At 44.1% G+C, this 14,200-nt stretch overlaps 1 protein-coding gene across 1 annotated transcript; it reads right to left on the reverse strand.

Annotated features, from left to right (window-relative positions):
• Positions 1–1,184: 1,184 nt before the first annotated feature.
• On the reverse strand, positions 1,185–6,704 carry skida1 (SKI/DACH domain containing 1). The gene has a single exon (XM_059327047.1). The coding sequence runs from the start codon at positions 6,435–6,437 to the stop codon at positions 3,969–3,971; it is 2,469 nt and encodes an 822-aa protein (XP_059183030.1). The 5' UTR covers positions 6,438–6,704; the 3' UTR covers positions 1,185–3,968.
• Between the last annotated feature and the right edge of the window lie 7,496 nt (positions 6,705–14,200).

A 14,200-nucleotide genomic window follows, 5' to 3' on the forward strand; every position in this document is an offset into this window, starting at 1 on the left:
TCACTGGAATTTAACCCTGAAACGCCAGCAGCATTATGGCTGGTCTCTGCTCCCAGTATGGCCCCTCCAGGCTCCAACAGCAACAGCAGCCGTACCGGGGCCAGACAGCCTGCCAGCCCCGGCTCCCCTTATCAACCTCGGGGCTTTGGCCTGGACCTTATACCGCAGAGTCCCATTAATCAGGGAAACATCACGTCAAACATGGCAGATTGAGCTGAGAGCAAGTCTGGTCAAAGCTTCTTAGAAAAGTTGCACATGATATGGTTATTAGCCTTTGAGGGAATTTAGCTGTACCCATACAGGTACCTATAGTAGTGAATTAATAGTTTATGTTATTGTATTTTACCCCCTGTGGTATCACCACACTCTGTTTGTATTCTCCTACAACATCCTTATATAGATGCAGTTTTGTTGCAGAACTACTTACATTTATCGAAGGGAATAATGCTATTTTCCTCGACATCTCTGCACACATTTTGCAAATGCATGCAAGCTTTATTAGATGCACATATGTTCCCTGCAGGAGTGCAGTTGATGCCAGCTTATTGAGGTTTCTCAATACTTCTTGTATTTAAGCGAGTAAAGGCTTGCACCACCTCATGTGCAGTGGTTGGAAATGCTGCATGCGTAAATGTCTGCGGTTTGCCTCTTGTTATTATTGCAGGATCCGCAGGCCTACCACTTCTTCCGTCATACAGCCCTTAAATACACCGGGGAAGGGATTCCCTCTTTGAGTACAAGCAGGAGATACTGAATGTTTGAGGAGTATCAGTCACTATTAGTCCTACTGTTAGATTGTCCACGATATGGATAAGCACTCATTTCCTTTTAAATCTGACACCTCTTTGCCTCAGGACAAAATTCTTATCTGCAATTTAATTGAAGGCTTGTTATGTCTCCTAAATACCTTTAAACATTTCTGAAATCACTCGTGTTACAGAGTAAATTGAAAGGTTGGAATCCTTTAATGGCAACATATATCAATGATGAAAAGCAGCTGTGTTCCCAAAATAAAAGATAAAAAAAAGAAAAGGGAAACCCCATAAAAAAGTTTAAAAATCACTCTACTTCTTTGTTTTCATAACCCTCTCCCAATACAAATCCCAGACCAATTTCTCCATCATTAAATCTGTTAACCGCCCCCCCTCCAAAACAACCAAATGACTATCCAATTTAAAAGAAAGAGAAAGAGCCTGACAATTACACTCAGTCGCGTTTAATGAATGCTTCATAATTAAAAAAAAGAAAGGGAAAGTGCTTCAGAAATCCACCGTTCAAGTTTCCATTTCGAGTGCAGTTGTTCTATATATATTCACAACAACAAAAAAATCAATATACAAGAAAAACCCCAGAAAAATTCACAAAAATAAATATTCAGTTTCATATAAACAACCAGTGACTTCAAATTCCATGTCAAAAACCTGACCTCAAGTATTGTATCAAAAAAGTAAATGAGTGAATGAGGAGGGCAGGGATTGGGGAAGAGGAGGAGGAAGGGGAAGGAGGGAGAGGAGGGTGCACGCAGCCTCGAGCTGCTGCACGATGCAATTGTTTACATTGATAGCGTCACTGTCAGAGAGCTATTTGTCTTAACGGTGGAGAGACCCTCCCAACAGGCCATTACCACCATCTCCGTCCCTCAGCCGCGCATTGTGCGCGCTGCGTGAGAATAGGCTGGTGCGTCAGGGGGGCAAACCCGCACAGGCTATTCCTCTTCTTCCTATGCCGTGCAGCCTATGCTTTTGACATGCGGATTAAAGGTTGAAAGCTTCGCTCTTGCAACACAGCAACTCCCCCCTAACCACCACCACCACCACCTCTCCAACCCCGTGCAACCCCCTCCGTTTTACTGCTAGCCTGCTCATATACCAGCTTGTGTCACGGCTGCAAAAATAGCCACTTTTACAGGCTGAGAATATAAGTTCAAGTTTGAATCGTCGCCTCAAAAATAAGGCCCACGGTGAGTTTGGGGCTTCATGGCTGTTTTAATCACGTGGCTAAACATCTACCATATGTATCCACGCTGATTTAAGCAGAGTGAAACTCACTTTTTTGTACATTTTTTTTACAATCACCCATTAAATAGTTCCTACAATCCTCTGAATGAATGCACCCTTTGCTGTGCTTGTGAGGGAACTGACATCATTCACGGGCTTTGGGTTTGTTGTGATCTGGCTCGCCATAAGCTGGGCCTCTCTTTGTCGCAGACAGAAAAGCCTGCCAATTAGCAGAGCGCGTCCTGCACTGCCATTAAAAACATCTACACATTTTTACTTAAAATACCTACATGTAGGTGCAGCTCCAACCATGGCTCACCTCTGTTTAAAGGCTCACACTGTATTTATAGAGGAAATGAAACAGGTTAGGGGGTACTACATTCACTGAGCGGCCATATTCAAAAGGTTATAATAAAGATAATGAGATGGTGATTTACTGGACGAATATTTTACAAACTGATTGTATTTTTGGGTGTACAATAATGGGAAATAATTCGACAAAAATGGACAAACATAATGAACAACAGTGGCTTCACGCATATCAGCATATTATTATTAAATTTGAGAAAATCAGAAAATCATGGCATGGTTGGAAACTCGCATATGGATGACTCCCAGATATTCAAATAGCAGTCACGTGGATGTAGTTTGGCCTTTGTGTCTACATCCACATTAAACAGTCAAATCTTTTTTCTTTTTCCATCAGCACCTCTCAGACATCATTTCACAGGCTAGCCAGAAAACCCTAAAGCTGAAACAAGACCCCAAACAGTATCAAAGTGCAATGCATTTAAGCCTGTATCTCTTGTGCTTTGTCGCATTGTTTCTGAGAAGCTAGAAGGTGTTTCACGCTGTTTTGGTGCTGTTTTGCCCCACTGTGACTCCTCAAACACACCCCATCCACAGCCTATCCTGGACATTGTCAATATGTCTGTGTTTTGCTTTACCTATATTCAAATACAGACCGGCTCTGGCACAAATATGGAGTGCAGGAGAAATCGGTGTCCAAGTAGACCAGGAGGGGCATGTTTGAGTGTGTCGTGGGACCTAACGTGCTATGAAGGTCTGAGCCTTAATCTTTTTTTTTCTTTTTTTTTTTGATTGTCTGTACATAAGGCCTGTGTTGTGTCTGGGCCTGCGTCTGTGCACAGTCACATATTTGCAAACCAGGAAATACTCCGCAGAAAAAATAACAAGACTGAAAACCATATTACATGAACTCTAGAAAAAAATAAAACCAAACAACCAAAAATAAATTACTGTCAGATCCAATAAAGGCTTAACTGTGAGCATGTGTACATAGACATTAATAAACCAAATTTTAATAATTCTCTGATATTGAACACTTGGACACTATTGTGGCCAAGCTGGTCAGCATGTCAGTCATGAAAGAAAAAACCCAGCTTTGATTTATAAAATATATATCACGTGGCACAAAATGGGAACCCTGATTTTTTTCTGTCTTTTTTTGATTTACCAATTCAAACTTTCTCTCAGTCCCAGCTAGATTAGGAGTAGCCTCATCACGAGGAATGCTGTGGGATTTTTTTTAACCCCTTTCCTCTTTCAGACAAAGCACAGCCCTCTAAAACCCTGGCACCATACAATCCAACAGGTCGAGCATAGAAAAGAGAAGAAGAAATAGTCAGAAAAAGTCAAGTAAACACAATAAGGAGAACCTAACATATTGCTTAGGATTGATAGCTTATTTAAAACACACGTTTTTAAGCATAAATCCACGAGCGGTGTCGCACAGTCCTGTGGGCGTTATGTGAGGCTCCAAAAGGGGATCTGGTGGGTTTTCCTCGATCAAACTTCAAAACAAAGCGGAATGTAAACCCATTCACAAATAAAAAATATTATTAATAATAATAAACACCGAGAAAGTTGCGAGCAATTTGGTGAGCTCAAGTTAAGACTAGGTTGGAGATGGACACGATGGGGGCTTTTGTTTTTTGCTTTATACCCAGCTCAGTATTTCCTAGTTCTCTGAGCGTGTGGGGGAGGGAGAATCTGGCCGCCTGGCTGCCACCTCCACACGGGGTGGGACGGAGGGGGAGGCCCGGGGCCCCTCAGCGAGTTCAGGGAGTAAGCAGGGCACAAATCCCCGTCGCTGCCAACAACCAGCGACGGCGGGGATGGGAAATTTGCCATCAGGCTGAAAGGCATTTTTGCAGGCGACGCTACAGTGCTCGCGTTGCTGCGTTTGCGTCTGCTCGGTAAATCCTCCGTAGATGCGTCCTCGCAGCCCGCGGTGCGAGAGGACGACGAAGAAGAAGAGGAAGAGGCAGTCTTGTTGACCCTGGGCACGTTTTGTTTTGTTTGCGTCCTGGAAACTCGGTTTTTTTTATTCCCCAGCACCGGAGCCCTGCAGTTTTTGTTCCGATGCTCCCCCTCCTCGATACACGGGGTGTCCTGGATGCGACCACAGGGGGACCTGGGGGCCACATCAGGGCTCTTCTCTGTGGCTTTAACCCCGCTGCTGAAAAACTCCCCGAGTTTAATGGGATACTGCCCATTGCTGCTCTCTGTTTTATCTTCTTTACATTTCACTACAGTGGCCTGGCTCTGGTATTCATATTCATCACAGCTTTCCTCCACTTTAACTTTCACATTGTGGAGGTTGAAGGGTGGCGTCCTGGCTGTCCTGCCGCTGTCCGGGTGGGGGGCAGCGGTCACAGACAGCTCCTCTGGCTCGGTCTTTATCTTTTTCAGTGGAGTGGGCAATTTCAGGCTGCTGGCTTTCGCCTCCCTTTTGTCGGCACATTTGGGGAGCTTGGCGTCTTTGTCCTGGTCACACTGTGCGCTCAGTCCCGGGGGGCACTTGGTGGGATGCCCCGGTGTCCTGCGTGAAGGGTGAAAGGCCTTACTCCGGTTGGATCCCGGTGAATAAGGGGCCAGCTCGTCCACATGGTCAGCTCTGTTTGGATCAGCCTCAAACACCTTTTCCCTTTTGGACTCAGAGAAAAAGCTCTCTCCTATAGCAGTTGAGTTAAATTGTGGTGGCTGTAAGGGTTCAAATTCCTTTCTAGTTTCACTGCATATAAATTCACATTTCTGACGTTTCTCTTGCCTGCTGTCCACTGAAGCTGCAACATGGCCCAGTGTCCTGTGTTGTCTCTCCTGATGCTGGTTGTTGTAGTGAAACGTGGGCTGCAGGACCAAAGGTGCTTTACTAGTGTTGAGAGTTTTGGCGAGAGAGCCGACCCGGGCCCGTCTGAACCGGATGCTCTGGACCGAAACCCGGCTAGAAACCGAGCTTGAATCGGACTGAGAGGAGCTCTCCTCCTCATCCGAGCTGACCTCTGAACTCTCTGACTGTGTGTCATCTTCATCCTCGCCCTCCTCTTCCTCATCGGAGCTCCCGGAGTTGCTGGTGGTGGAGAGGCCGGACCCAAAGTCCGAGTCTGGGTACGCCCGGTCCGAGTAGGTGCTGGACTCGGTGTCGCTGCTGTAACTCTCCGGGAAAGTGGGCTCGTGGTGATGGTGATGGTGATGATGGTGATGCTGGTGGTGGTGGTGGTGATGAGGTCTAGGGTCGAGATAGAAATCCGGACCGAGGTGGAAAGCACCGAAAGAAGTCCCGTGACCGCCGGGAGATTTGGGTTGTACGAGCAGCACCGGTGGTACGTGGTGGTGCGCGTGTCTGCTCCTGCTCCACGAGTGCCTCGCGCTGTCCCTGCCGCCGCCCCCCTCGCGCCTCCTCTTCCTTTTGTGAAGTAGGTCGCCGGCTGAGCGCGAGAGCCTGGACTGAGCAGCTATGGCGGACTGAAGCACCACCGGCTGCCGGCTCACCGCGCTCCGGAAAAACGAGTGCCTTTGGCTCAAAGTAACGCGGTTCCCTGTTATTTTAGCAGTTTCATAGTTTTTAAAGTGTTTGTGACTGGACTTAGCCACCGAACGGTACTCCCGTCCGCGCGTTTTGTGGTAAAATTGAGGTAGTTTGGAGTCGGTAAGGCAAGGAGTCAGCTCTCTCCTCCTGCCCGTTTTGTTGTGAAGTGTCAGAGTCTCCGGGACACCGTGCAAACTAAACCAAACTTTTTCCTTCCACAGTTCGGCGTCCGCATGGAGGAGCCCCGGGGACGCGTCCTCTTCCCTGGGGGTGCACACAGCTTTCGCTTTCCTTTTGTTGGACTTCAACACCCGCTCCGTCTTGCAGGAGAAATACAGAGCCTCCACGTCCTCCCGCGATATCAGAGTGCATTTAGCGGCATGGAAAGCTATAGAGTTTATTGCTTTAAGCTTCCGCAGCTCCTCCAGGTCGCAGTGGTGCTTCTTCACCTTCAGGTGGTCCATGCGCTTGTGCACCGTGGTCCGGGGGATGTTCTTCAGCAGGTCGGTGAAGACCTGAGACAAAGCAAACATTTGCTTGCCTTTGATGAGCAGGTATCCCAGTCTCACTCCTTGCATTTCCTCAAAGCCACACTCCAGGTCTCCCATGTTTTATGTATCCGCTCCAATATTAATCCATGTAGTCACTCTCAGTATATTATGGATTTACCAGTGAATGGCATGGGATCGCGAGCTCAAGGCATCCTGCTCATACCTTTAATCCATCCACACTGCTGCTGCTGCTGCTGCGTCATGGAAATGCAAACTTTGACATGCGGACTTAAATGGAGCTGCCGGTGTCTATAGCTTGAATGACCTGACAGCATCCACTCGTCGCCTTTTGCCCCGGTCCGGCATGGTGGAGGAATGCGACGGATGCGTCCACCAAGCCGGGGCTGCTGCTACCTGCCTCTGCCGGCTCCACTCCCCTCTGGTCGGCAGCAGGACGAGGGGTAGGTGTACACCACTGCCTCAGCCAGAGGGATAAAATAGCGAGAAGAGAGAGAGAGACAGAGAGACAGAGAGAGAGAGAGAGAGAGAGAGAGGGAGGGAGGGAGGGAGGGAGAGGGGTGGAGGGGAGGGAGAAAGAGAGAGAGAGTCAGAGAGAAACAGAATAAGAGCTAAAATGCAGCTGCTATTCTGGCTGCTGGTTGAACCACAAATAAAATGACAGAGAGGGGAGGTGCGCTAGACTGGAGACACCTTCATCAATTAATGCCCTCGGAGTCGACGCCCATTGGACGCCGTTGACAGGTGATGCAATAAAAATGGATATTCAATCCCCACCCCCTCACACACCCTACCATCACAATAGTTTACAATTGTGCCCACAGACTCCACTGTTAGAGTAAATAATGCACTTATGACAAGTTCATATTTCAAAAGCTGCAGAAAGAGCTGCAGAAAACGCACACCAGTTCATAATGCATGCATACGGAATAAAGGTAGCCTGAGCCTGCAAAGTGTCACGTTAAGACTGGAATGTATTGTGCTGTTCCCTTTCGGTCCACATCAAAATGCATGTGGTAGTCCTATATGCTGGTAAAATGACTCCACACTCCGGGTATTTGAGTCGGTTTCATGTGTGTTAACGCAGCGGAGCTTAAACAAAGACATTTGGAGAGCTGCTTTTCCACACTGAGGCTGCTGCCCTGACCAAGCCTCAACTCATCTGCTTTTGTTGGCTCTATAGCTTTACGTACATATGATTTTTCCCTCGCTGATTGACTACAGACTGACCTACTTCTCCTACAATGTGTTCATATTCATTTATTCATTTGTGTGCCTATACCTTATCATCGGTATTTGCAATGGTTTTTCCTCAACGGTGTGTGTGTGTGTGTGTGTGTGTGTGTGTGTGTGTGTCTGTGTGTGCACTGTTAATACTGTATGCATTTCCGCGGGCAATTGTTAATCATTTCAAATAAAAAATAAATTACCGTCAAACGCTAGAAATGATGCAAATTTAGTGGAGTCATGCTAAACCGACATGCCCTTGTTAAATCATAGCCTACTTTTCATCCTGGCAAAACAACGTGTACAGTGATTGGACAGGCTAAAAGTGCAGAGTCAAGGTTGCTTTTCCCACAAGATTTTCTCGACAATGTAGGTTAAAGCTGCATCCATTAAAAATCCAATTATGACCTGCCGTAAAAACATTTTTTTAGGAGGCATCTTGGAGCAAAAATTATGTAATCTATTTAATATATTACACACGTATAGATGTTAATAACCGCTGTCTGTTAATAATATTTATAATCAACAAGTAGCTCTTTATAATAGGAGGAACAATCACAGGTTATTGTGTGATAAATTACCATTTATTTTCTTGAAATTATTTTTATGTCTGGTGTTATGCATCATGCTCGATACACATTTTGTCCGTGCACACGTGCATGTTGCATGTGCACAGCGAAAACACGTCTACACACACACACACACACACACACACACACACACACAGCCTTGAGTTTTCTCGGAACATGCACGCTGCCACACAATCTGAAATACGCACGCGCAATCCTTATCGGCACACGCACGCACACATACACACACATGCACATATACATAGAAAGCAGGGAAACGTAGGGTGAAGCCACCACCCACCACGCTGTCTAAATAATGTGACTGTGTAGTATATTATACAGGCTAATTGTTTGAATTACCGGTAGGCCTACAGAAGGCTGTTTGGACTGGCTATTGTGTTTCGCCCCTGAGCCATATTTTTCTAATACTCCCTGCGTTATGTTCTGCCTTTGTTATCTATAAAACACGTGAATCCCTTGTGGCCCGTTCCTCTGCGCGCAATGGGGCCAAAACTCAAGACCGGGCATGCTCATTTCCACCACGTTAAGCCTATTTGCTTATTTACAGAGCATCCATTGAATGGTGAATAGCATCGATGTTACCTCGGTGTTACATCAAACAGCGTGTTATACACGTAGGCGTTGTTATTATAGCTCCTTGTTAAACGTCTGAATATATAATTGGACGGTGTCCACACAATCCACGCAATACTGGCCTGTAGAGCATCATCACTAACGTGGTGGTCATGGACTTACAGACCACATCGTGCATACCAAATAAGATAAGGAAAACGATGAATGGGAAATATATATAGTATCTGTAGCCATCACACACACGCGCGTATGTAGATGATTAGGGTCATGGAGTTGCACCTTGAAATGTCAGCCTATATATGCTTGCTATGGACCAAAATATATTTCTCCTTTTTATCTACTTTGAGAGCTTACATTACAGTGTCAGAGCGTATTGTGGCATGAGATAATTAAAAGTTATAATTATAGCAGCCTGTGAGGAAATCTTCGTCAAAGTAGGTTATATTTTACTGGATGAGCTGCAGAAAGCTACTTAGTTACTTGTGGGCGTCTTGGGGTTAGGCTCAGTTGTAGGAGACACACTATGGCGGTCAGTGCGTGTGTGTGTGTGTGTGTGTGTGTGTGTGTGTGAATCAGGGAATGTATGTTTTATAAGCTGCCCAATCACTTCACCAATCAGTAGACTCCAGTTGCGCTGCCACACACCCAGAGGTCACCTGACCTGAATTCTCGTCGCTTTCAATACAACCAATAACCAGCACGTCTGGCAGCAAAACTCGCATTTCACGTGTTCATTCTGTATGACAGCATTAATGCGCGGGGCATGTGGAGTTTCACGGATTCAGCAGAGTGAAGTGAGAGGAGGGGCAGCTTGTTGAGGTCCGGATCCCCGGGGGAATAACTCAGATCCCAGAGCCACGGTGCACCGTGCCCGGCCTGGGAGATGCAGGGAGGAGGAACCGACAGTCGAGGCTCGTTTCATCACACGCTATGACCACTGCGTCTCCGTCCTTTTAGTAACCTGGGTTTGTTTTATGCTTGCTGAAATATTGTTTTTACCGGATCATAAAGCCAAGAGTTCTCACGTGGATTTAGAAAATTCAAAGCAATTTAAACAAACCAACTCTGACCTTAATTGGTCCACATCCACTTTTCATAGATTCTAGTTATCCTATAAGGGGAATAACCTCCAATATTCAACCACAAAATAATGAGGTTGCACAGCAATTGTTGAAAACTGCTTTACGTTTGTTACTGCAACGCGGATCAATCAGCAACAATTTTACATGACTTTTTTTCAGTGTTGTCACTCTATTGATCAGTGCTGTTGTAAAACCATACAGGCTTTCAATTTTCACATTATTTTCTAGAACTATTAATTAATGAATTACGCAAAACACACACGCGCATGCACACACGGTTAATTTGCACACAAGAGTTTTATGATAAAAGCAAACAGCAATAGTCTGTTCAGGAGACTTGTTCATATTAAATAAATTAAAAAATTAAAAAAACATTATTATTGCATGAATTATTTACAGAACATGACAAACTTTATAAAATAAACATAGTAAAGGCATTAACCGGATTAAAAAAAAAAAGTGAATCAGTGTTAAGGTTAAATTTGCCGAAACATCTGCCAGTGAAGTTTCGCCATGATCTCTTTTTTCTTTTTTAAATGCAAGCTCTCAGCTTATCCCCAGGTCTGACATGAGGGCAATCTAAGAAAGATCCTAAAACAATAATATAATGTTGTCATAATTAATTAATTTAAATAACCCTGTGTATATATACATATTTGAGTATTCCAATTAAGACCATGGGACGCTTTGTTATGCAGATATGTGATGCACCAGATGCCACAGGGCACTTATTCCAGCCTCTCCATGCGCCTGGATGTTGGCCGGGACCTGGAGGGGAGGAGACGAGACCGAGAGAGAGACCTCAAGCACGGGGGAGGTTTCTTACAAGAGCCCGCAGTGTGTTGGTGATACGTGGGAAATGCATGAGACGACCAAATATTACACTTAAGGCTCATTCCTGTGATGAACATTAGGCTGCTCCTGTTTATGTATTGTGGCATGTGCTGGAGGGGTAGCACTGAAACTCACTTTAATCTTTAGATATGTTTAGGGCATGGAGTTAAGCCTGCTTCTTGGGAATCAGTGCTAATGTCACCTATTTATCATAAGAATACCCATGAAAGCCTACATAGTAAGAATATCTAAAATATTTCTATTTTTAATTCAAAGTACACATGGCGGCTGTTCGCCTACCTACTTTTAAAAAAAATGTTCCACTACTTCACGGTGGAAGAGCGGCTTAATGCGGGAGATAGACAGATTACGGTAAGGACACAGCCTACACACACACACACACACACACACACACACACACACACACAAGACCAATGAACACACATGACTGGTCTTCCATAGATTTGCGCAGTGTAACCTACATTTTAACAAGAGTTAAATTGTTTGAAACTTCAGTTCCAGAGAAGGCACACGTGAAATGTGTCCAGCCCCGCTTATAGAATATAAATGGTTCATTTGGTGATTTTTTTTATAAGCTAACTGGCCATACGAAGCCTTTTTTGGTACATAGGCGTCCAAACTCTTCCACTTTTCGCAACACTCCTCAAACCAAACGTGTTGCTCCTGCAGCTCCAAGTCATTTGTTTTGCATCGAGTTTTATGGAGACACTTGGTCAAGGAGGCGCAGGCACTTGTAAGAGCATAGACTTTTTATGACACAAACCCACTGCCCCATGCCAAAACAATGAATTCCTCTCTACCCCCCACCACCCCGGCAGAATGTGATTTTACATGCAATCCGAGCCTGAAGTGTGTGCGGACAGTGGTGGGGGGAGGGCTCTCTTCACCTTTCACCCCGCCGTGTTGGGACTGTTTGTATTTTTTCCTGGGCCCCTGTGCTACTCGCCGACCAGAGAGGAGACCATGGGTAAATCCTGATGGGTCTGAATGTGATGCACGGAGCCTTGAAAGAAGCATTCAAGCTTTGGAACATTGGGGTCATTTCACTGTTTACAACTTCTTGATATTTCTAGCCAAAAAGGAAAAAAAAGATCAAACATTTTTATTAGAATAGCCGTGACTATTAAACACATAACTGGATCCAATAGCTTCCAACACATCATAGTCTTGTGGAGGGGGAAAAAAATCATGACACAGATGGGAATGCACATGATCTGTCACAACCATTACAGCTCAGATATTGAATTTGCAATAAACCACAAGAAAGACATGCAGAATCAGCCAATCGTATGAGCATTCTATAGAGATAAAATACAGCACTTAAAGCCTGGCATATAGCCCATAATTACTGCATAAATGAAAATCAGGCTCAGTTAAATTTAATGATGCATTTATTGGGGTTGATGCAGGTGAATAATCTTTACTGAAAGTTTTTATCCAAAAAAGGAGCTTGACACAATTTTTTAAATCCAGCACATGTATGAAGCAAAGAAGTGTGTGTGTGTGTGTGTGTGTGTGGTGCTAACTCTCTGCTTTGTCTGTGAAACACTGTTTTCATTGTTTCAATATAACCAAGCTTAAAGAATAATAGTTGGGATAAATGTATGTGCTAGAATAGATTGTGTAAAAACTGATCAAATATGTCACACAACATATATTTTCTTGAGTGCAACATAAACAATGTTGGGCTGTTTATTTTGTTGAGCAAGGCCATGTATAGTTTACATTCTACATGACACCCGTAAAAAAAAAGAAATCCATTCCTCATAGATGATTTGAAAACAAGCATATGGCATCTGTTTGAGGACACAATTGCGTCAAAATAAAAGTCCTATACTTAGCTGTCACTAGTCATTTGTTGAAGCTTATGAGCTAAGTCTGTGAAAACATTCCTTCCAGACTGCTTTCTGCAGAGTTCCCCCGCAACGCACACACACATGCACACACATGGGATGCAATGCTTAAGAACAAAATTTAGATTTTATTACTGGTGTGATGCTTCGTACAAACATTCCTCCCTCCTGGGTCTTTTTGAGAATTTATAAATGTCAAGAATACACATTAGCCTTTTAAAGAGATGGAGTTAGGAATCTATAAAGAGCAACAACCATTACCCAAAATAAATAACTGGCAGGCGATTAGGTGTGTCCAACATTTGAGTATACAATGCTTTAACACAATGCTATTTCAGATGCAGCTTACACAGAAGTCTGTGGGTGTGGGGGCTGCTTTTCCCAGTGCTGTCTTTCCTCCCAGCGTATTTTACACGTTCCTCATCCTGCACAGAGAGACCACAAAACTTCACTCAGCCTATGCAAACAAGCCCAGGACCCAATCATTAGAACCCTCTGACTTTTTAAATCTCAAGTGCTGTGAAGTCACATTTCTGACAATGAAACGTAGTCCAAAAAAGACATAAGGAATAAGAAGGAAAAGGAATATGAAATAGCATAGAAAATACAGTTAATCAATTTTACTTGTTTCCATGTAGTTCTTCTAAATGCTTGCAAACTGCAAAAACCAATTAAATGACAAACACCACATTCAGTGTTTTTAAGGATGCTGTTTCCATCTTCTCTCTCTCTCTCTCTCTTTCTCTCTCTCTCTCTCAAAAACTAATAACAATAAAAGAAAGCAATATTTACAATCAATTATTATAATCCTATCATTCATTTTAAAGGAATTAAGAAAAGAAAAACTAATAACAATAAAAGACAGCTCTCTGCCTATCTCTCTCTCTCGTCCAACTTTACAACTCTACTCTGCATGTAAAATAGGCTACTTACCTACTTAAATGTTTATTTAAAAAAAAAAACCTGAGCCTTTAACTTAAATCCTGCTTGACATTTACATTTATACATTTATGTTTTGCAGTGTGGAAAAGTGGGTTTTAAATCTTAACTATAAATTATGCGGCAAAAGAGTTCCAAACAGACCAAGGCCTGTGTCAGAAAAGCTGTTGCAGTGGATTTAGAGATCCAAATACCAACTTGGTGAACAGTATGAAGGATAAAGCTCTAACATATAGGACTGCCTGGTCATGATCATAGAATACTTGAAATTATATGAAAGCTCTGAGTGCGAAATGTACTTTGAGGTCACCAATAGTGGCTGGAAGCAGATAGTGTCTCTGCAATTTTCTGTCTCAGAGAAAGCTCTTCTCTGACAACCCGAGGAACATTATACATGATTTTGTGCAGACTTTGACTTAATCAAGTGCAAGTTGTAAAAAATCATTTGCCATTTTCAGTGTTTCAGTAGCTATATGGGCCCCTCCACAACCGCTGCCCCCTCCTTCGCCTCCCTTTGTTCTCTCCAGCTCTAATAGGTTTTCCCCTGCCACACACAATTCACTTTTTTTCCTTTTCCCCAGCTCCCCATCCCTCCCACACCCCCTTTTAGTGCAGTGCCCAGTGTCGACTGGAGCATTTGAGCAATTTGAAATTAAAGCAAACAATGGGCAGGCACTCCCAGGGACCTCTCGCTCACCATATTACACGGAGGACGCTCGTGTGCTCTTGCGCATTATTGGCAA

Source organism: Centropristis striata, chromosome 23, assembly GCF_030273125.1.
Source record: "Centropristis striata isolate RG_2023a ecotype Rhode Island chromosome 23, C.striata_1.0, whole genome shotgun sequence".
NCBI lineage: Eukaryota > Metazoa > Chordata > Actinopteri > Perciformes > Serranidae > Centropristis > Centropristis striata.

Bases quoted from the DNA above. Each gene is read 5' to 3' on its own strand.
- skida1 (XM_059327047.1), bottom strand. From the start codon at position 6,437: ATGGGAGACCTGGAGTGTGGCTTTGAGGAAATGCAAGGAGTGAGACTG.